This window comes from Ciconia boyciana, chromosome 2 (genome assembly GCF_034638445.1).
Source record: "Ciconia boyciana chromosome 2, ASM3463844v1, whole genome shotgun sequence".
In the NCBI taxonomy this organism is placed as follows: Eukaryota; Metazoa; Chordata; class Aves; order Ciconiiformes; family Ciconiidae; genus Ciconia; species Ciconia boyciana.
In genome coordinates, this window is record NC_132935.1 from 134,137,082 (window position 1) to 134,160,610 (window position 23,529).

The 23,529-nt window shown below is 39.8% G+C and overlaps 1 protein-coding gene across 1 annotated transcript in view; it reads right to left on the reverse strand.

Moving 5' to 3' along the window:
* Positions 1 to 684: 684 nt before the first annotated feature.
* The window catches only part of ABCB5 (ATP binding cassette subfamily B member 5), an 86,049-nt gene continuing 63,204 nt past the window's right edge, over positions 685 to 23,529 (reverse strand). The window contains exons 14-30 of the mRNA XM_072854164.1: positions 22,232 to 22,357; positions 20,785 to 20,988; positions 19,371 to 19,541; positions 16,639 to 16,800; positions 15,912 to 16,151; positions 13,790 to 13,936; positions 13,291 to 13,395; positions 12,424 to 12,501; positions 11,239 to 11,322; positions 9,158 to 9,361; positions 8,206 to 8,306; positions 6,691 to 6,831; positions 6,041 to 6,197; positions 4,156 to 4,353; positions 3,023 to 3,229; positions 1,872 to 2,018; positions 685 to 1,336 (exon numbers count right to left, since the gene is read on the reverse strand). Of these exons, the coding sequence (XP_072710265.1) occupies positions 1,139 to 1,336; positions 1,872 to 2,018; positions 3,023 to 3,229; positions 4,156 to 4,353; positions 6,041 to 6,197; positions 6,691 to 6,831; positions 8,206 to 8,306; positions 9,158 to 9,361; positions 11,239 to 11,322; positions 12,424 to 12,501; positions 13,291 to 13,395; positions 13,790 to 13,936; positions 15,912 to 16,151; positions 16,639 to 16,800; positions 19,371 to 19,541; positions 20,785 to 20,988; positions 22,232 to 22,357 (2,670 nt within the window). The 3' untranslated portion in view covers positions 685 to 1,138. The remainder of the gene's footprint in view (positions 1,337 to 1,871; positions 2,019 to 3,022; positions 3,230 to 4,155; positions 4,354 to 6,040; positions 6,198 to 6,690; positions 6,832 to 8,205; positions 8,307 to 9,157; positions 9,362 to 11,238; positions 11,323 to 12,423; positions 12,502 to 13,290; positions 13,396 to 13,789; positions 13,937 to 15,911; positions 16,152 to 16,638; positions 16,801 to 19,370; positions 19,542 to 20,784; positions 20,989 to 22,231; positions 22,358 to 23,529) is intronic.

Genomic DNA, 23,529 nt, shown 5'->3' on the forward strand with positions numbered 1-23,529 from the left:
ACTGTTGAAGGATGTATTGCAGCACCCTGAGGAATGTATCAGAGGCATAAACGATTGTTAAAGCACATGTGTAAATGAGTTTTGCCAACACTTAAAACAATCTTTAAAATTATTCATAGAATCATTTAGGTTGGAAAAGACCCTTAAGATCATCAAGTCCAACTGTTAACCTAACACTGCCAAGTCCACCACTAAACCATGTCCCTAAGCGCCACATCTATTCAAAATGAAGGATCCCATATTGAAAACCACTTTTAAATTTTTTTTTCGTTAAAGAAAAGCTATTTACATGGCTGACGTCAGTCTACTCCAAAAGGAGCCATCCTAGCTCCCCTGGAAGACTTTTGAAATTACCCTGATGGATACAAAGAGTGATTAAACTCTGTTAGGTCAGCAACTGAAAAATACTAAACAAAACAATGGTATCTTTTACGTCAATTTATCTCTATATGGAAGGCTTGTAACTATTACAATTATTGTCTGAAATAGAATATTGAATCTTCAAGAAATGCGTGAAGCACAGTAATATTAGAAATGTGGCATAACGTGGGGGAAAAAAAAAACCAAACAAAACCACACATCCAACCCCTTCTCTCTAAATTGAATACAAATGCCTTTATTTGGAATCTCAGCAGTAAGAATTGACAATCACCTTTATCTAATTAAGAAGATTTTATGGCTGCATCTGGCTGGTGAAGAAACCCAAGGGGCAAGCACAAGCACCAGTTCACTGCATATCCATGATGCTTAACCACTGTCATACTCTGGTACCACCTTGGTCTATAGCACCTGGTGTGGGCCAGGGTTTGGGGGGACAGTGAGAGCAGGGTGCCCCACCTAAGCTGTGGTGTGGATGAGACTACTCCATGTCTGGCTCCCTCCAGATCACACAATCCCCACAAATGCCCACCAGACTCAGCCCCTGGGGCTCCCCCGTGCACCTTCCATGACCCACCCCCGGGGCATGCCCTGCTCATCCCCACGGATGTGTGGGGCAAGGACTACACTGGCTACAGCAATCAGGCTGCAACACATGGTCCCTGCTCCAGCAGCACAGACACAGCCAACCTTAATTTTCTGTAAGCTTTTCACATCTTCCCAGAAAAAAAAAAAGAAATTAATAAATCTGCAAACAGTACTAATTAGAGACTTGTGCATTTACAAGGGCATAGTAGTGTCCTTCCTTTGCCAGTAACTGGCTGTGGGTGCCCTGCTCAACCACCCTGCCGTTCTGGATCACTGCAATGATGTCCGCAGTCTGTATGGTCGTCAGGCGATGAGCAATGACAATGCAGGTTCGACCTTGCCGGGCGTTATCGAGAGCTTTCTGGACGATCTGCACACAGACGCCATGAAAATGCTGTTAGCACCTGGAAAGCCTTCACTTGTCATAGGAGTCACCTTTGATTTCTCACTCTTTGTTATCACCTGAATACATCTCCCATAGATATACAAGGCAGTGCATACAAGAGACACCCTTACTCAACACGATTCCTCACTGAGGTCAGTGAGACTGATCAAATGAGCATGAGACATTGAGAAGTGGGTTCTTGGGCATCCAGTTTGGGTCGGAACACAAATTCAGTATTTACCGTCAAATACAGCTAATAGGAAGACAGCTGAAGAGTATCAGCTGTCCATGGTGTTTTCTACTTAAAGTTTTGGTGTTTTCTACTTGTTTATTTAGTAGATATGCACACCTTCCTAGTGCCATTCAATTCACAGCTTGCAGCTGGAAAAGCTACCGTGATACACCTGCCCTGTTGTTTCACAGCTGAGCATTTGCAGCACGCTTGTATTGATTTTATTCTACAGAAAGCAACTAGCCATGTACGTAGACATATATATTTCAGGTAATAATCATTACTCACCTTTTCACTTTCTGTGTCAAGAGCAGAGGTAGCTTCATCCAGAAGCAGAATGGCAGGATTACGAACCAGAGCACGGGCAATTGCTATTCTTTGTTTTTGACCTCCAGAAAGTTGTGTTCCTTTGTCACCCACCCGGGTATTATATTTCTGGATGTTAAAAATTAAAAAAGAAGGCCTGTGAATCCTCTTAGAGAAGGAAGATTAGAAAATTAATTTTTTTTGTGTGGCTATAAAAATGATTAGATATTTCCATCTTGAAAGAAAAGAATAGTGCAAGTGTTTTTAAGAAAGCTAAGGTTTTATAAAAACCTCTAGTATAAACAGTTATATATACAGCCACACATATTTATACCTGGTCTGAAAATTTAGTTCCCCAAAGATTGGAATAGGTCTTGAATGGTACTACCAGTGATACGGAGGTAAGGTATCCACAGATATTTGGCCATGAGCGTATGATCATAAGAGTAATTAGAGGTTTAATGTTTACCGACATACACATGAAGAACTTGATCCTGTGTTACTTGTGAATAAAGAATCCCAAACGTCATTAGCAGTAATGAAGATGAAATATTTTTCAGCATCATTATATCATTTTCAAGTTACACAGAACTACAGTGAAAACAAACTATCAAAGCATTTTTTCTTGTTAGAGCCAAATTCTTGGCAGGCTTGAAGGTTAAATGCCATGTCATTCACTTTTGATTTATTGCCTCTTAGTATTTGTTAAGAAACACTCCCTATGTATGGCTCATCCAATTAGAAATAGAGCATTTCATTTTACTGAATTATTTTAGAAAAAAAGAGATCATATTTCTCAGAGTACCTTGAGAAGTTTCAGCTGTCAAAGGAAAAAATATCATCAAAATTTCAAGGACCTGTTTGTACATAAAATGTCCTCTTACTTTTTTCCTCATATTATGCTTTATCTACCACTATATTAATTGGAACATTGACTTTTTTGAACAAACTAACAAGGATTTTAAGCTTGAAACACACTGATATTTTAAAACATAAATTCTATATTTTTTCCTATTAAGGGAAACAAATATACTTATTTTTAATTTGATCGACATAAGTGAGCATTGCCTAGATTTCTCCATGTCACTCCAAAAATCTAATCTCACTGTGAAGAGAAGACCACTATCTCTTACCTCTGGCAGTTTTTCAATGAAGGTATGAATATTTGCCGCTTTAGCTGCTTCTTCAATTTCCTCCTGACTAACCACCCTACTGTTGTCTCCATATCGAATATTTTCAGCAATGCTGCAGTCAAACAAAATGGGCTCCTGTGACACCAGGCCCAGTCTGGACCTCAGCCATTGTAAATGCAAAGATTTGGTATCAAATCCATCTGCTAACTAAAAAAAGCAACAGAAAAATGATGCCAGGTTGACTACAGAGCTCATCCACAGATACACACTGTAAACAGGAAACACAAATTGTAACAGGAAGCCCGTTACATGTTAGATTCCCAGCTGAAATCAAGTAAATTTTGCATGCAAAATAGAAAAGAACCAGCAGTATAGATGAAATATTTCCTTTCATTAGTTTTTACATTTTTCTGTGTTTTTGCTTCCATTTCCCAGCAGACAGAAACACAGAGTGCAGATCACAGGCTGTTCCTGCAGTCCTTCCAGCCCTTATGACCACAAGAAGCACCGGGAGCCTCACAGGAAAGCCTATCCCTAAGAAGCTGAACACAACAATAAATATTCTCAGCTGCAGGCCTTTAACTCAATCTTAAAACCTCCAAGGAGGTTTCCTTGGACTTTCTATACCCACTAATGGGGACTGCATCAAAAAGCCCATTGCAATCTTCCGACGGTGATGCAGTAGCATCCCTATGGGATTACATTTGTATTATCTGAAGCATGTATCTATGTCTCTAACGTGTGAATTCATATTAATGAAATGACTTACACACTGACAAGCAAGTGGCATGAACGTTATGCCCCTGTGTGACCAGGCTGTGAGCAGCTTTGGGGAGGCAACGTGGCCTCACCCTGTCATTCTCTTCGCTGGTGAGATCAGCGCCCTGAGCCACCGCACTGTGCCAACACGGGTGCCAGTGCTGGCATGTGTGCCTCATGCACGGGGCAGGCAATGAAAGGGGTCTTGATGTTGACTACAGCTCCACTGGAGCCACGACCTCAATAACCCACACTTCTTCAAAAGGCATCTCTCCAGAGATGTTGCTAGGATCGTTTAAAGCCTCTGAAACCTTGGAAGATAAAGAGTTCTGTAGATTTAATTGTTATTAATAGCCACACAAGTCTATTTTTACCACTTGTCCTTCCACAGGGTCATAAAATCTCTCCAAGAGCTGAATGGATGTGCTTTTGCCACAGCCACTGCTTCCTACTAATGCCAGAGTCTGTCCTTTGTTAACCTTCACGTTGAGTCCTTGCAAAACTTGAAATTCTGGCCTTGTTGGATATACAAACTGGATGTTTCTGAATTCAATGTTGCCTTCAAAATTGCTCTGAAAAGGTAATAAAGAGTTCACATGCTCATATTAGCATTTATTAGCTTTAATTAAAATAACACTTGTAAGACTTGGTTATTTAAGTGAGAGAACTGAAAAGGCAGTTTGGGAGGGTGTTTTCAAAACTGCTTTTGAAGTTGTTCTTTTCATTTGCATATTGGATCAGTGTAGTATCATTATTTATGGGATGATCTGCAGATGTAAGTGGCTAGATCCTTCTGGAGAAACATTTTCTGCATCTCTTGTACCTATTTTTCACTTCAGCTTTTAAAAGAATATCTTTAGGCAAATAACAACATTAATATTTTTCATTTCTGACACATGTAATTGAGGCACTTCTACTCTTGATATAATCTATAGTATTTGCTTTCCTATTCTCACACTGCAGGTAGCACAACTTGAACGAATGTAACATAAGGTCAAGATCGGCTATGAAGACAGCAGAACTAAATTCTTTGGTAGGTAATTGACAGGCATGTAGGACAAGCTGTGTTTTAAAAAGCAATGATAGTTGTTAATTAGCTATTCTAGCCAGGCCGATTTCTAAGCACAAGTGGAAGAAAGGGGGCACACATTAAGGTAGCGTTTGGGGCAGGAGCCAGCCGTATGTACGTACTAGCAGCACTGCTACCAGTGCTCTCACAGCAGTAGCTGATGATCTAATTTAATGCGCTCAAAGCTTTGCTTTGCTGAAGTCACAGGCATCGCTGGTATTCGAGTCCAGTCTATACTAGAAATATTTTCATGGAAGTTTCATTTTACTGGGGACCTACTGCCAAATCTTTCAACGTCTGTGCCGGAGGACCCTGGTTCAAGAAGATATGTAAGTATGCTCATAACTTTAAAGGCTGAAAATCCTGTGTATAAGCTTAAAGTTATAGAAACTGGATTATGGCTTCCTGAGTAGGGGCTACCATCTAAAACCTACACAGGAAGTTAATTTTAAACTTAGATGGATGTGTAAATGTAATCCTTCCAGATCACGTAAACTGAAAGCATTTCATGCAGAAACTTGACAAGTGCTGAGGTCAGTTTCCTTAATGACAATTTTGGTTTAGAGGTGAGTTTTTTGGGATTTTTTGAGTGTGTTTTGGTGTTTTTTTTCTTGTTGTTGTTTTTTTTTCTTTTTGTGTGTTGTCGTCCCCCCCCCCACTTTAGAGCAAAACAGGTTATTCATTAAGTTAGTTTTGACTTCACAGGAGCACATTTTTACTTGTAAGAGTTTCCACAGTTGTAAGAGGATGGCTTTTGGCAAAAACTGTTCTGTCCCTGAAGGAACTAGTCTCTCTTATCTACAAAAAGAGTAGAAAAATGCATTTGTATCTTATTTCTCCTGTAAACCCTTACAAAGACAATGCAACTGTTAGTGGAACTGACATTGTCAGTGCCTTCCTGAAACCATTTAAGATGTGGGTCAGTAGAATGAGAGGTATTTTTTTTAGCCCATTCAGAGCAAAACTACATTTAAGGCTACACACTTCTGACTGAAAAATAGAAATAATATGGTCCATTAAAAAAAAAAAAAGAGTCAGTACCACTATTTTATATAATGTCTGTCTTTTGTGACAACCTAAAAAATATGAAGCTATGAATACAGTTGCAGACAATAAAACATTACTAATTTAATTCGTTTCAACATTTTCCTGAAAAACAAAAAACCCAAACAAAAAACCACCACTCTTACCAATTTTTCACCTTCTTCACTGTAACTGTCAATTAGAGGTTTTCTGTCCAAAAGTTGAAAGATTCTTTGGGCTGACATTCTAGCTTTGCCATAATCTGGTGCCAGGGAAGCAGACTGACCAACATTGATAGCTGCAAATATGACGGAAGAGAAGACTCTAAAAACAAAAGACAAAGAATCATTCATTTCAGGTAGAACAATGCATTGTTTTCCTCATGTGTAAAAGAAACCTTCAGAATAAAGTTTTTTAGCATCTTTCGATTATGAAATTTCTGGAGCTCCTCACCCCCCAAAATGTCATCCCAAAATGTCATTAGGAAGTTCTATTTGTTCCTATAACTACTTTATAGATGAGCAGTGGTGTCACATCATTTCTCTATGTAATACCCTCTCCCTGGAAGGAACGTCAAACAGCAAAGACTTCTCCAGAGTAGGTGCGCTGAGCATGGCCACATGCTTGCTGCTTCACTGCCCGCATACGCACCTTTCCCCAAAACAGCCCTTCTGCCCAAACCGCACTCCCAACCAGACTGAATTCCTGAGTCTCTATGCCCCATTACCTCTGTAATTTGATGAAATAGTTTGTATGCATTGAAATCACTATCACATTTATTGATTTTTTCTTTTTACATTTTATAAAGTATACTCACATAAATACATTTTCGAAGTTGCTCAGACTATGGGCAATGAGCCATGCCCCAAATCTGAAGACTGCCGCATTAATAAAGTAGTTTGCACACTGAGCTACTCCGTAGGTAAATCCATAGAAAGGAGCTTTTGACAGAGAATCTCTGATAAAGGAAGAGACTTTAGTAAATAACGTGTAAAACAGAAACAGCAGACACTGGCTGGGAGATGGCCAGATTTCTCGGTTAAAGCTTTCAAGCAATATAGCTCACCACCTGAAAACACAACCAATCAGCCCAGAACACATGCACACTCACAAACAAGCCCTGCAAGACCCTAAAAGCACCCCGTATCATGACATGGAACTGCCCTTAGGACAGAAAGTTAGAGCACTGTGATCCTTCATCCTTGCTTACACTATCCTGAATCTCTTCCTTTGCTTTTCCATAGCAGGGCAAGTCACTAGAGCAGTTAAAAAAAAAAAAAAAAAAAGGTAATAACTACCACATATGACCCATTTTATTAAGAAAACAAGTAGGCTCCAGCCCAGCCTAAGAGCTGCCTGCGGGCTTCCGCCAGGTCTTCCCATCCGAGCAGAGACGTCTCATCCCAGTTCGGAGCAGAGACATATTGCTGGGTATCCCCGCAGGGATTCAGACTAAGCCTCTATTTCTCAATCCATCCTTCTGGAGAAGTTTCATTTTGTGTAGCTAATTGAACGCACACTGAATCAGAGTCTGGAGGACTCTCTGCCCTCATGGTTTAGGATGCTCTCTGAGGAAATGAAAACGTCCTTTCTCGTCTGAGCTGTAAATCAGAGACCTTTGATAGTCCAGGCGAGCATCAGGCCCCTATCTGCGGTATTACCAGTTCACCAGACACTGAATTTTAACACTGTTTTGGCTGAGGACAGATTACACAATGCATCATTTTCAATTCCTTCTTTTACATTAGTTACCTTGAAGAAGGAAAGAAACAAATTAGATTTTGGGCTATTTTGTTTAAATAAAATGGAGCTAGAAAAATCTGGCATCACTGATGATTAGAATGTGTTTCAGTGGAGACAAGTTAGCAAGATGTAGCTGGTCAAACAAGGGAAACATATGAAGTTCATTTCAAGGTTTCAAAGTCATATGAGGGGAATAAAACTGCTTTATGTTGTAAAGGGTGTGGTATGTGAGTTAACTGTCAGTTCCTGAGTTAACTAGCATCAATCCAATACACTGAAATGGAGTGAACATATGTCCTATATACTAGGTATACACAAGAAAACACAATTTTCTGTAACACATATGCAGAGAATGCAGTTTATAAAGTGTTTGCATAATGAAAAGGCAAATCCTGCAAATGTTTTTTCACTCTGCATTTAAGAATGTATATTAAAATAAACCCAGTGAACAAATTTCAAAACTATGTAAACTGCTATTGATATTCTTCCCAATCTTTTGCGTATTGGATGTTTTGCAAGAAATGTATTTACAATCAGTCTGAAAGACTAAAATGTACAAAGAAAGAATTATTAAAGAAAAAAATCCCACCTATATGGACCATTCAAACTTGTAATGTATCTTTCATAAAATGCTTCTTCTCTGGTCAGTGAAGCTACAGTTCTTATGTTTTCAACTGATTCTGTTGAAATCTAAATTGGGAGATAAAACAAATAAGAGGTAATCCCTTACAACTGCAGTCTACAACATATCTCCTAAACACTCGATCTCTTCTCTAGCATTTGTTGTTTTAGATCAGAAGGTGTTTGCTTAAGAGAAGAGATTGAGGTCTATTACCAGGTGAAGGAAAGCCCAGAGCAATGAGATTATTCACCCCACAGTCACAAGACAAGGGGGGGGCTGAAGCCAACAATGTATTTGAGTTCAGAACCTTGGGCCAGCACACAGGAAGTGTCAGCAGCCCCTGCCCTAACCTGTGGGTTGCGATCCTGATGATTTAAACCCTATTTCATAAAATGGGAACAAACCCCAGTCATCTGGACACAGCTTGCACTTTTGCATGGACTAATTCTGTCTCCTGGAAGAGTGCTACCAGGTGAGTGAAGGCAGTACCCTGAAACTCTTGAGCACATTAATGGTTTGCATTTTATGATGGAATAAAAAAAGTAGCAATGTCCGGGCTTGGTGGCTCAGCCCAGCAATGCTTCTGGCCACAGCACAGAGCAGTGCAGAGCTATGCTGCTTGCCCTAGGCACAAGGTGCACCAGCGCCGGGGCTGCTGCTGTTACAGCTGTCCCTGCCCAGAAATCCTCTATGCAGGCTTTCAAATGCATTTTTATAGCTTAATTTACAGATGTTTTGTGTTATCTATGTTTTGCTTTTCTTTGGGATATATAAATATTCCCTTCATCCCCCACTCTGTCCTGTCCTCTCCTCTTCCACCTTCATTTATTTTGGATAATTGAGTCAGCTGTAATATAGCTACAGTGTCTTTAAAAGCGATCTCACACCATAACCCTGTAGTTAAAATTGGAGAACTTACTCTTCCAGCCTCTTCCAAAGCTTTTTGATCTTTTGTGGCATGACCAGACACAGAGCTAACTCTCGCAGCGTTTGTAGCAATAACGAAAGGAATGCAGGCCAGGATAAGCAAAGTTAACTGCCAGCCGTACACAAAAGCAATAACGATGGCAGTCAGAAGGGTAAAGACAGTCATAGTCATCAGTCCCAGTCGGCTTCCAGTTGCCTGAGAAAACCCCAGAAACCCCCAAACATCCATCATTAGATTTTCTTTTTGTTACTTATCTCACCACTTGAAATTGCTATACAGTCAAGGCCAGTGGTTCAGCTGGAAAATGAAACCATGCGTGGTCACATGTGTGGACATTATGCACCTACTTATGTAACTGTTCCTAGACATTCCTCCTACCTGTCAGCATTCAGGCATTCAAGCGAGGTTAAAGGAGTCTAAACAGTTGGTCATGGCAGTTGTTTAATGAAATACATATCTGGGACTTGCACTACCTGAGCCACAGAAGACTGTGGCCACTGTCACAGTAGGGCAGGTTGGCTGCTGAGTGCCCAGCATTAGGCAAGAGGGGCTTCTTTCTGACAACAGTCATCCACTGATCCATCCCACTAACAGTGGTGGAAACTACTCATCCTCAGGTTCTCACAGTGTTGCACCTGGGGTTGCGTTCTCAGAAAAAAAAAAAAAAAAATCTGAATTTGGCCACCCTGCAGAAATGCTTTATCTCAGCAGGGATAACAAGTGGGAAAGATGAACTCATACCGAAGAACTTCTGTCTCTTCCCAGCCTGTGTAACCTTTCCATCAAGAACTTTTAAAATTAGAGATGATTAGCATCCAGCATCCGGGTGGGCTCTGATCTGCAGAAAAAAGGTCTGAAAACAGCCCTGTGGAAATAGTTCATCTTCCAAAATTTGGCTTGATGGAAAAAACAAAAATCCTTGGGCGGGAAGCAAAATTCTTCTCTCTTTTGCCAAAGACTTTCCTGCCCTGAAAAGACTTTTCTTGTTCAATAAAATTTAAAATAGTAATAATTAAACCAATGCCAAGGTGAATTGTTGCCATATGTTCTAGGGGCTGCACATAAAGATAGATTTGGAAACTTCAGCCAGCGCAGCATGAGGCACAGTACTTACTTGCTGACACCCTGTAGCTCTCCAGAGAACACAACAGCTTTGGAGAGCAATTCATGGCCTTAGCTGGCTTTTGTAGTTAGGGGACCCTGTGTACCCCTCCTTTCTACTGCCCTGACAGGGTGATATAGTTCAATGTCACTGAAACAAACTGGAACTTTAAAAAATGAAAATGACTAAGTTTTGTCAAAGACTATTTTCTCACTACTAGTCCATAAGGAAGACAGGAGAGAGAAACAAAAGTCTACTGGGACTGAAAGACATAGCAGTGATTTTTTTTTTTTTTCCCCCCAGGGAGAAGGGAAGAAATGGAGAGACATTTGGCAGATCATCAGGGACTGGTGAGGTGAGCAGCAGGAGGAATTGTGCAGAATTTGCCATATTCTCCTGCCAGTGTCCAGTGGCCATCTCTCCCATACCAACACCTTGAGTCATTCTCTCCCTTGGCCATCGCCCTCCCTGGTGTTCTTTATTAAAGCCAGGCCATTTCTCACTGTTTGGCCTGCTGGTGTGTGAAGCACGTTTGGTGGGGAGGGGAAGAAGAATTCTCTTCATTAAGGTTAGTAAAGGTTTGTATCATCTGCAGATGCAACTTCTTCATGGTACTCAGATGACACCCATCACAGGGTATAAAAACCTGGAGTCCACTGATTCTGGTCCCCAGCACATACAGATTTCACTTTGCACAGTGAACTGGTCTACAGTTATTATATACTTAAAGACTTGCAGGGAGGGAAATGAAAGGTACATGAATGTCTGCTGGATTTTTCATAGTTCTCATAAATCATCAGCTGGGAAGCCATTTCCAAGTTAAGTGCACGCTATGTAAATGCATCTGCCAGTCTGTGAGGTAGATTTACTACCTTGTGTTCTGAAATAATCTCAGTGTCCCTTGCCAATTACAATTAATATTTGTAAGGAAAAAAAAAATTAAAAGTACACAAAAAAAGAATCAGCATACCCCTTTGACTTGGGAAGCATCTGTGGCAAGCCGAGTTAGCAGAATGCCAACAGCATTTTTCTGATCATCGTACCATCCAACCTCCTGCAAGAAAAGGCACTGTTACTAATTTTTGTTTCAAAAAATTACATGTTCTTATAATATTTCAGATTTATCAGGTTTACTAATAAAATGAACAAACGTTTCCAGCTCAGGTAGCATGCGGGGAAATGGAAGTACAAGTCATGATGGCTAACTACAATATTCTTCCTCTGTAGTCAGCATCTTCCAAGTAAACTAAAAAAAAAAGCTTAAAAAGTATTATTCTGTTGGGAACATGTAATTGTTCACAATCAAAGTCTTACTAGCTGTAATGTTCTTCTGAATGTGCCTATTTAGAAACTTTTATTATAAACCCCTTGGGCCTGAAGAGGTTAACTATTCTCTTGTTACAAGTTACCTATTCCATTAACTATAGAAGAGCAATTACTCATCTGTATTTGTACATACAGAAAGGAAATGAGGCCTTTTTACCTCCAAAGGCTATGGCAAGTTTTTTTTAATCACTAATTTTCCCTCTCCTAGTCCCTTTTCAGAAGTTTCTATGAACACACAGGTTCTTGTCCCCAGTGGGTGTGTGGGGTGCCAAGTCATGCATTCTCAAAACTCCTATGCAAGTAACATGAAATTGCACAAATTAACAGGAAGGGTTTAATATAAGTAACTTTATTCTTCTCATGGGTAATTCTTGATGCAATAGGGCAATTTGAATTTTTTGCAGTAAAAAATTATCAAATTGTCTACTTGCTATGGATTGTAGTATGTAGATTTAAATCTAAATAACTAGACTTAAATCTCTATATTAGATACTTGCATCATGATCAGCAAGGGGAGATTAAACTTTTTAGGTCATCCTTGCACACATAGACAGCTGCAAACTGTGTGCATGTTAGCATGTCAGAAGTGTGCACATTTGCAATGACACTCCTTCAAAATTAGACTATGTGCAGTAGCAGCACTGAGCCAAACTGCACATGGGACAGGAGACTTTCAGAAGAAGTTGTACTTTTTCCCTCAGCTAGTGGTAGAAGAGACACATTTTTGTTTTCTTTTCTCCAGACCACACAATTGAAACCCAACGTGTACCTTGTAACAGTCTGCAAAAGCCATCTGGCTCTCATGATACCCTAACTGCATAATTCATACCTGCTGAAGTAATGCTCTGAAGGACAAAGAGCGCAGCCTCATTGTTAGTGTTTCCCCAGACTTCCCAAACATGAAACCCTGGAGGAGGAAAGAGAGTCACGTTTTCTCATCTGGTGCTTTAACTCTGTTTATAAAGCTGCACAACAAAAGCAATGACACCAAAAAGTCTCCTACAACTCCCTGTACATATATAAGTCTTGGGAAAAGTGCCATTCACATTCCTGGAACCTGAAACTCTTATTTTCCCACAGAAAGGAAGCAACATGGCAAAGAAGGCAGGGGTTTTGTTGTAATGCCTTATTTGTATGCCTTAGCATCATTAGAAGATAAATCATCCTATCTAGTCGTTGGCCTCCCTATTCTGACTGCTACCAGAGACGTTCACTCACAGCAGTCATACCAATGGATTTTATGATATGGACATGAACATGCAGTAACTGTGTCCTGCAAGCTGTGGAGCAGTCATAAGAGGACAGAAAATGATGGAGTTTGTTTGGTGTTATGAAAAAGACCATCTGCTATGGAAGGAGTCTATTTTATACTTACTTTGGCAAGAGCTTATAGACTGTCAATGAGAAATGTCAGTCTTAACTTTGACTTTTAAGGCCAGACCCTCAACTTTGATTCCAATCATGCTGAATCCACATTGCCTTCAGTGGCTTATTTAAACCAATGGCAAATATGGACATATGTCTTTAAGTAAACACATCAATAAAACCTACATATCTCAGGAAGAACCTTGTCACTTCTGTGTGTTTTTGTAAGCTCTGATTGGTGTTTTGCTTCTCAAACTGCATTGATATGAGTTATACCTGCAGACTGCTGGGGAGTTAAGAACTTCTAACATTTCAGTGTAGTGACACTTACTTGGATTATGCATGCTGCTAAGGTAATCACTCCAAGTAAAAGAAACATTAAAGAAAGCACCAAAGTGTTTTTATTCCTCTTTTCTGGATCTGTTTCTTGAAAAGCCTATGCAAGAAAAAAACCCCACAAAAATGAGTACATAGACAATGAGTGCCAGTTACATAAACCAGCCTTCATCTCAAGAACTTGTCTACTTCAATTTCTCTTAGCAAGTATCCTGGATCCTGAAATCAGTCTGCAGTCAACTTTCTGTTGAGGGCCAGAAGACAGTCCAGCTTTCCATTTAACCTACATCTCGCGAATTTGCTCCCCCAGCTCCAACCATTGTTCCCCCTTTCTTCTGCTAGTCAGATGCAGTTCCTCTAGAGGGCCACTTCACCAACACTTATCCATTGGATCCATTTATACAAGTGAATCCCACCCAGAGTCTTACATAGGGAGAACTGGCTGAGCATGAGGGAGGCTCAGGACTGCAACGTCCATTTGCAAAAAAACTTACCCCAATGATTTTTCCAAATATAACAGCGAATGCAGGATGGACCCCACCTGAGATGGCAGCAGCAATCACTCCCAGCAGTACATACAGCCACTCAGGTTTGTTCAGAGCCAGGATTCTTGAGTAGGGCACAGCAGGGAGATTTTCTTCCTACAGGAAAGGGAAGGCTGCAAGTTTTCCTTGGAAACATGAAATTCCCCAGACAGTGGGTGTTCATTAGGCTTTGAGTAGTGAGCTGTCTTGGTAAACTACTGAAAGCCCTCTCTGTGCACTCAGAGTGAGCAAACGTGCTGGAGATCTGCAGCTTTGCTGTTTCGTATCCTAGAACTTCAACTGCACTGTAAAAGTTTGGAGGCAAAACTTTAACAAAAGGCTAAGTCATGAGGGGAGAAGGGCTGTGACAGTTCATTGAAAGTCAGATAGGACTGGTGACCATGAATGGCAACTTTAACACTTGAATCTTTATGAAGAACTAAAAGTCTCACTGTTGAGAGCACAGAAAAAGATTCCTCTGGTTCAACTAAATGCTACTGGGCTGGCAGTAATACAATTGGGTAGAGAGGTCATCCTTCTCTTTTGCAAACTATAGCCTATCCATCATTACCAAAAGCATGAAAGAGGCATATGTAACCGTCAGTTAGCCTGCATCTCCTTTGAAAGTACAAAAAATGCCCTGTTCTGCTTTACTAATTTATTCAAGTGTCTATGCCTCCACAGGGGGAGTTCTGGAAAAGCAAAAAATGAAAACATTGGAAATGAGACAAAATATTAGGCAGGATTACGAGTAAGTTGCTCTTGCTTCCTGGTTATTTTATCCCATGTTTCAGATGCTGAATGAGGGTGGCTAAGCCTCAACCATAAAAGTGGGCTGAGCTTTCTGAAATCGTTACAACCGCTGGATGCTTGATTTCTTAATTTTTTGTGACTGTGATGAATACTGAAGTCTTCAGCATGAACACCCACTACTTCCTCTGAGGCAGTATTAATACACAGACAAAAATTATCTTTTGAAGTTGCATAACTTTTTTGTGATAATAGGAATGGATCCAGCTCCTTCGTACTATTTGAAATATGTATTAGCTGGAAGCTATATTTTAGTGAGAAGGAATAACGATAGATAAAAATTACACTAAGGCTTCCATAAGTATTTTAAATAATCATATGCTGTATTACAGATGAGATCCTAACTCCCATAGATTTAAAAGGATCCATGCTTTTACTTCAGAATTTACATTTTATTTTTTCACTTCAAGGGTCCTGAAGTCAGATTAAAAAAAAAAAAAACCAAAACAAAAAAAGCCAAACAACTCTTCCAATAAATTTCATGCAAAAAAGCTGTAGTTCAAGCAGTACAAAATAGGAAAAAACAAAATCAAGTTTCTATTGAGCTGCCTACCCAAAGTCTGATCCAGAGTCCACTAGAAATGTGCTCCTATTGATTGCCATGAGCAAGTTTTACTCAACTTTGACAAAACAAATTTTGATTTCTAAAACCTGAACTTCCTATATGACTTTTATTTCTATATGACATTTGTCAACTAAAGTGTTTTGTCTGAATAAAAACCTCCAGAACTGGATGTTTTAAAGCACATACTAAGACTGAGAGAGAGCGAAAGAATAATGGTTCTTTTATTTAGAATACACTTCAAAATGTTAAGGTTTTGATTTTTTTTTTTCGTTTGACATAAAGGTAGTATGATATTCCAAAATGCCTTAAAACTTGGTTTGCATACCCCAGGGATTACGTTATCAACCAGTATTTACAAAAGTGAGTACCAGGAAGTAAAGAATCCTGCAAATGAAATCTCACAACTTGTTTTAATTAGATAGAATTAAAACATCAGTAACACTGAAATAATACACTTAAGTTTATAAAGCATAACAAATCAACAGCACAAGTTTTATCCAGCTCCACACTAAGTCAATAGTGTTAAAATGAAGTTTTTGGTAAGACGTACACGATTGTCCTCATATTCCTAGGACAAATACTCAGCCTGTTGACTGTAATAGCACCAGAGTAAAGGTTGCATGGCAGCCAGCTATCTAAAAGTAATTAAAATTATGTGCTTTGTGCTTATGTTTACATGTTATCACTAAAATTCTAAAAGAAAGTTTTAATACCAACCTCCAGCTCTTTTTTTTTCTTTTTTGCAGAGGACTTTTTCTTAGAAGAGCACCTCTTGCTCTTATATCTGCTGGATCTTCTTCGCATGCTGCTTCTCCTAGAGATCACTGATTCTTCAAAATGATCTTGAAGAGTCAGCTCCTCCACAAGATGATTTCTGTCATTTTCCTCATATTCCTCAGCCCCTGTGTCTTCACTTTCTTCTGATGTCCCATCATCTTGAAAATTATTGCTACAACCCTAGTGAGAATTCAGGATATACAATCACAAGACATTTGGAGCAGGGAGAAGGAAGAGTAAAATTTTTTTCTCATGAGTACTGCTATTTCAGTCATGTGATCACTGTTGCCTATAGGCCACATATATTTCAGTCTGTAATGGCAGAGCAGTAGACTATTTGGTCCTGATTTTTTTTTCCTCTTTTCTCTTTTTCTTCAAGCAGTCTATGGAATCCACCTGGAATCTAACAGTTTTGTGGTTATGCCATAATTGTGTAGTCTGTGCCTTCAACTCACTTATGTTTTTGACATATTGGATTGTGTAAATGTGAAACACTTTTATGGGTAAAACCCCCAAGAATTCCAAACCTGTGTCCATGCCCAGACTAGAGTGACTGAGCAGCTGCCAGCTGGACAACATGCAGGAACACAGAGAGAAAATGGCTCCACATACCAGCATTTCACAACTTTGTGAAACAGAGAAAGAAAATAAATAAATTTGCCCTTACCTGCTGCATTACAAGAGAATAGTAGACTCCCTTCTGCAACATGAGTTCACTGTGTGTTCCTTGTTCAACCACGACGCCTTTCTCAAATCCAGCAATAGTGTCAGCAGTCTTGATGGTAGACAGTCTGTGAGCAATCACAATGGTGGTACGTCCAGTCCGAGCCTTATAGAAAAACAACAAAAGCAATTTACATTAAAATGTGCAAGAAAACAGCACAGAAATAAAACAAAGTTATTTTAGGCATTTATGATATAAAATAAATCCAAATATTAAAAAGAATTCTTTCTTCTAAAAGTGAAGATTTTTGTTCCTGGTTTCATGTCTCTTGTATAACAGTCTAGAGGACACTTTCACTTGCCTAATTCAGGCAGAGAAAACCACATTAATCTTATTAGACAGGTAATGCAGGTATTAAAGGCTATAATTAAGGTTATTTGACTTTTTACCAAACTTGAACTGTTTGAGCTAAAGTTGCCCATAAAGTGTTTCCATGTGTATGCACGCATGGGAGGGAAATGCAGTGAGAATAGTTAGATCTTTCTCAAAATAAGCTAGGATAGCTAGTATATAAAGAAAGGATATTTTCTTTATATACTGTCCATGCATATTTTTGGAAGTATAATGTTAGCATGACTTCTGACAAGACTTAGCAGGAAAGCGTAGAGGAGTGGAGCACATCTGGGGTCAGAAATGGGTTTTAGCCGCTCCCTAAAGCTCTCTCCCAGTCTTTTGAAATAAGCTACATCTCAAATCAGGGGCCTGCTGGGATTTGGCAGGGAGAGCTGCCGAAGCCTCAGTCTGCAGGTTACATGCTCCATCCCTCTCCAGCTCCCACACGCAGGCCAGTGGTGCGCACAGTCCTCATGCAGCAAATGAGCACATGCCAGCTTGCGGCTGCTGGAGAGAGCGGCTTCCCTCCTCGCTGACGCCTGGAGCAGACGGTGGCTTGGGGGAAGGAGGAGAAATCCAAGCGGACCTCACACAACAAATATGTTCTGCAGTCAAGGAGCCTGCTGGAAGTTACTTGCTGCAGAAGTTATACATTATATGGGCACAGGAACAGGGGTGTGGGGAAGATGAGGGCAGTTTCAGTACATGAATGCTTCCATGGAGATTTGGATTCTTCCCCTACACCTGCCACCAAGTTCTCGTGGATCTGATGTTAGTCACTCAAACCCTGTCACACGAGGTCTGTCTCAGTGCAGTTTTCATGCCCGTGCCCTAATGCGCAGAGATGCGGAGCCTTCACCACTGCAGCTGGGAGCTGAGATCAGAACAAGCACAATGCTCTAAAAGATGCAAAGTAATCTGAAAAACAGAAGACTACAAGCATCTGCATATGACTGCTCAGAAACAGTGTGCATTTGTGAGGTTAATATCTCTGCTCCTCAGCTGTAAAAATAATGAACGATATTAGCACCACTTTTTCCACTCAGGGATATCGAGAAGAAATTTGTAAATCCCATTTGGGGACTACATTGATGGACATCAAAAAGCTGTGAAAAGATGAATAAGTTATGACTCGGGGATCATTTTGGTGTGTTCTGGGAACATGATGAAGAATGAGGAAGAGTATATAGAACAGTCCCCTTAACAGAGTTATCTTCCTCTATGTTATGCACTAAATGAAGCAATAAGCTTCTGGAAAAGGTTAGTATTTGATCATGGAATTAAAGAACATGCAGAAGAAAGCTAAATTATGGCTGAAGCAGCAATCTTTTAGTGCTTAACTTTGCAGCAATAATATCATTTATATACAAATTAGATTAGATGAATATTATTTTTGCATCCACATGTTACCTCAATACTAATAATATCAGTATAGTCATGTGAATATAACCAACAACTACATTTTGCCTCAGATTTAAACTGACTGGCAATGAATGTGGTAAATTCTGTACTTCCCTTGAGCCATACTTGTAACTCTTATCTTTCTGTTCATAACTGCTGAAATGAAAGGCAGGATTTTTTCACTTAGCTTTTAAAAATACATGAAAATAAATATTAGATAAATGAAACAACATTCCAGCCCAACCATGAATTTCTTTTTTAATCAAAGCCTCCAGGATCCATTGCATCTTGGTGGAAACTGCTGATGAAGGAAGGCTGTGAGGAAGGGACTGTGAGCTGGTGGGACAGCTCTGCCTTGCAGTAGCACTTGCCCTAGAGCTGTGGGGCTGATAAAAAACACAAGGGGCAGAGACGCACTATTTGTAACTGTCTCTGCTTTTTGTTCTGTGTAGGGTCTGATTTGCACTCAGTCTCTGTAAAGAAAGAAAATTACTAAATCCCAAGAACTTTCTGAAAATTATGAAGCAACTGTTCAATGAAGAACGAGTCCTAGGAATATTATACTATACATTTCTATTAATCTACCTGAAAAAGGCCATTCAGTCCTCATGCCTTGCCTTGATAAGATGCTATCCATATTTCACCAGCAAACGAACAATTGTGATTTGAGGAAGGGAGTGCAGGAGACCTTAGTTACAGTTACACATGACTGTAAGTGTCTTGGTAATTAGCAACAATGTTTAAAAAACCCCGCAAATAGACATGATTCCCAAGTAAAATTTTGATTGTTTAAACTCCCTGCTAAAACCCTGAAACATCCATTCAAATTTTATTTTCCAATATTCTTTATTCCAATGGAAAGCTGCAGTAAAAACTGTATGTTAATTTTTCTTAAGTGTTGTTGCACCTTTTCATGGTAGCTTCAATAACATGAGTCCTACCTTATCGAGAGCTGCTTGCACTATGGATTCACTCTGAGTATCTAGTGCAGATGTAGCTTCATCCAGAAGAAGAATCTTGGGATTTCTTGCAAGGGCACGGGCAATAGCTATGCGCTGCTTCTGTCCTCCACTCAGCTGGGCTCCTCTTTCCCCTACCATGGTGTTAAATTTCTGAGAAAGTAGAAAACAAAACAGAAGTTGTGGAATGTCTCAAATGAACTCCTTGCTTCTCTGTGCGATCATAAGTACTCAGCTTCTAGACAAGAGGTAGCTTTATCTGGCTGACTTGAGCATGGGCAGAGCAAACATGCGACGACACCCATCCATCTAGCCCTTAGCCAAGCACTCCTAGCCCCATTACATACTTTACATGCCTAACTTTGATCTTATGGTTCTTTAAAGTCTTGATCTTCACTGCTTGCTCAGAGAGGGCTCCAAACCCTGGGTTTTTTCAAGGCAAGCCCGTAAAATGCATCTCTGCATTTGCTGAGGACTGCCTACCTTTCCAATAGGGTTGGGATCATAGGGACCCACCAGGACCTCCAACATTGCCTCCTCTGAACCCGAGACACCTCCCTTGGAGCCATGGCTCAGTTCCTACTGACTGTGTCACTCACTCCAAAGTGGCAAGTCTCAGAGTCCACTGTAGCCTTTTATTATATAGCTGTTTAAGAGTAAATATGATCAAATAACTCTTCCTGAGAAGAAGAAACCTTGGAAGAGACTGACACACTAGAAATGGCACATGCTTGAGAGATGGGGGTCGAACTCTCAGAGGTAGTAGAAGAATTGAAATCAAATCCCAGGTGGGCACTTTTTCCACATCTTTTTAACTGCAGGACCAAAAGGAAGGACATATCATTACCCGTTCCTGAGAGTGTGTTTTGAATGACTGATCTCACTTCCTGCTCCGACCCTGAAAGGAGTAAGGCACCTACTGCTAGGAGAGGGCTCAGGCTGTGAATCTCAGGCAGAGGGAGAGCTCAAGCTCCCAGCTACTAAAAATGGCCTTGGTTCAGGGCATACTTATTTACTTCCACCCTCCATTTCCTATTGAATGTGCAGACAGTTCCTGACAAAGGATTTTGGTTTTTGGGACCTTCTCTTTAAAAGCCCAAGTCTTCCCATGCCTCATGAGATGGGTAGGGATGGTAATACAGCTGTGAAGCTTCCTTTCTCCTGAGTTAAGGCATTGACATTTTTTTCAGACTCAGGCACAAATCCTTTGAGGGCAACCAACCAAAGGCATAATATCTAGTTCAGAAAGTCCCTGAACTGAAAGCTGCTGGAGGCTATAAGAGTATCTTGGGAAGTTGTACTAAAACTTGAATTCCCATGCTCTCCCTCTCAGAAACAGGACACCGGCCTAAATGGACCTTTCATTCTTACACTCAAAAGAAGTTCATGAACTCACATCAGGCAGTCTAGATATGAAGTCAAAAGCATTGGCTTCCTTGGCTGCTTGCTCAATTTCAGCATCAGAAATATCTTCTCGGCCGTAGCGAATGTTCTCTGCTATTGTTGTTGCAAACAAAACAGGCTCCTGGCTCACAATACCGATATTTTCTCTTAGCCACTTTACATTAAGTGTCCGAATATCCCGACCATCTAAGGTAATCTGAGAGGAAAAGTGTATGTCAAAGTTGAGGAAATGCATTCTGTTAATAATAAATCAATTAATTACTATTACTTAACTTAAGTATCAGCTACAAGGACAAAAAAAAAAGAAAAAAATGTTGTCTTCAGTAGAAAACTATGTTGGGAGAGAAGTTACAACTGTAGTTTTTCCATCCACTGCACAAGCTAGACAATGATAAGGAGCAGCATAAACAGAGAAGACATCAGGTTGGGGTTTTTTTTTTTTCCCTCCCCTTCAATAACCCTGTTCAACTTTTTACCCTGTTCTCATGCCCCTCTGCCAGTTTGCTGCCCTCACAGTTGTGGCTACACAATTGCCTCCGTGGCTGGACTTTACACCAGATCAAAGAAATAATCCAAGATGACTAAAAAGGAAAGGGAAGTTATTTTTAACCTAGATGATTTGCAATGTGGTCCTATGAACACTGACATTAGTACAGGAGAGGAACAGCAAACTGAGGGGGCAGGGATGAACAGCCACAGAAACAGTAAGTTTAAGAAACAACTGTGTTGGTACTAGATAGCCATCCTGATACATTATGTATGTGGTGATTGGTCAATGTTTAATATTTGAAATGCTTATCTAGTTCCAATTAGCAGTAACAACTACTAAGTAGCATTCTTCAAATATTAAGTATAAAAATAACATTTTCCTTAAAAATATATTGTTTATTTTCCTTCTTTTTTCCTTTGGAAATTTCTTATGAGAAGTATTTACCATTTACTGACTGGATCTAATGTTTAGTGGTAGAGCAGATGTACAATGTGTAACGATGGAAACTTTTGCTGTGGGTTAGCTGATAGAGAAAAATGAGCCAAGAAAACAACCATTTAAAATAGGAAAACTCTCTCTAGGTTTTAGTTTACATTCAATGAAAAGGAAGCAAAATACTGCAGAGCACTGTTTGCTTTAAAAAGTTATACAGAACCTTCAAAGCTAATTGTTGATGAAAATAATTTTAAATTCAGATCTTGCATCTATTCAAAGATTTGTGGTATTTACTACTTCTGGCATAGGACTGCAAGAAGGAGGAGAATAATGAAGTCAAGCCAACAAGAGAAGATAGTTTATTTGAAATTTAAATTGTGGAGATACTGAACTATGCAGAGATATGCTCAAATTCAATAAAAAATAAAAATAAAAATCAAGGTTCAGTTAATATAGGAAACTCGTGCTTATCCTAACAACTCTCATCTTTTACAGTTCACTTGCAGGCACTCACTTCTCCCTGGACAGGATCGTAGAATCTCTGCAGCAACTGAACAGTAGTGCTTTTTCCACAGCCACTGGCACCAACTAAAGCAATGGTCTTCCCTGTTTGCACTTTCAAGTTTAGACCTTTGAGGATCTGGGGGAAAAAAAAAATAAAAATAATAAGTCTCTCTCTCTCTCTCTCTTAGTTTGACAAGTTTGATTAGAGAACAGTCTGTCAAGGTAACTGTAGTGATAATCAAGGCAGTAGTAAGCGGCGCAGTCTGGAGGTATGGCAATACTAGCAAGTTAATTGTACCTGGGAATATTCTGGGGCACCGATACGAAAGACTCTGCATCTATGCTTGTGAAGTGTATTAGCCTTTGAAACAGGATGGCTACATGCAACCTGCCTTTTGGGAATGGCCCCTGGATCCTTCTGGCTACCAAACCAAGCCTGGGAATTATTTGAGAAGATTGATAACTGGAACAGGCCAAGTTCATGCCAAGAAACATTTTAAAAGTTCCCTTGCATAGACCATTGCATTCCAGTGCCTGGGAAAATTCCCCAGCACACTCCAATCAACTAATATAGACACAGCCACAGTACTCTAAACTTGATAGCTCATTTTCTCCAAGTTGTGTGATCTGGTAGCAGGCTCGGGGTCTTACGTTCTCCTGCTGTCCTCTGTTTTCCAATGCTTAGACAATGGCATAACACTTAGTTATGAATCTCACAGAAAAATATTTCTAAGGTGCTAAACATTATTGCTGAGAAATGAGCCTGTTTTCTTCTATTTTTAGAATATAAATGGCTGTTTTGACAAGGTAACTGCTGGAAAGCCCTGAATAAATCCCAGTCCTTATTGTTAACAGCCTCAGCAACCTGGGGAGTAGTTACAAATTAACGATAACTTTGTTGCCATTTTCACATTTAGGAACATTTTACCTCAAAAGATGTCCATGTCATATATGAGTAATGCTGTGTAGTTGCCAAAATATTTGGCTGCTATGGGAACTCTTCTTGTTTATACCAGGCTGATTTATAATTTTGCCTACACATGTTTTTGCAATGAGAGATTAAAATAGTAGCAATATTGCTCTCCTCTCCCTGTGTTACATCCAGCAGGGTTTGTATCTCCAAGAAGCTGATATCCTGGTGCCTGCATTATCAAGTAAGAACTATATTCTGGATACCGTAATTTCTCCAGATGCAAATAGTCACAACCACCTAATAGGCTATTTCTAACTCTCTTTTATCGGGCAAGGTGTTGTCAAGATTAAAACTGACAATAACTAGACTCCTTAGATCTCTCTCATTTGGTTTAG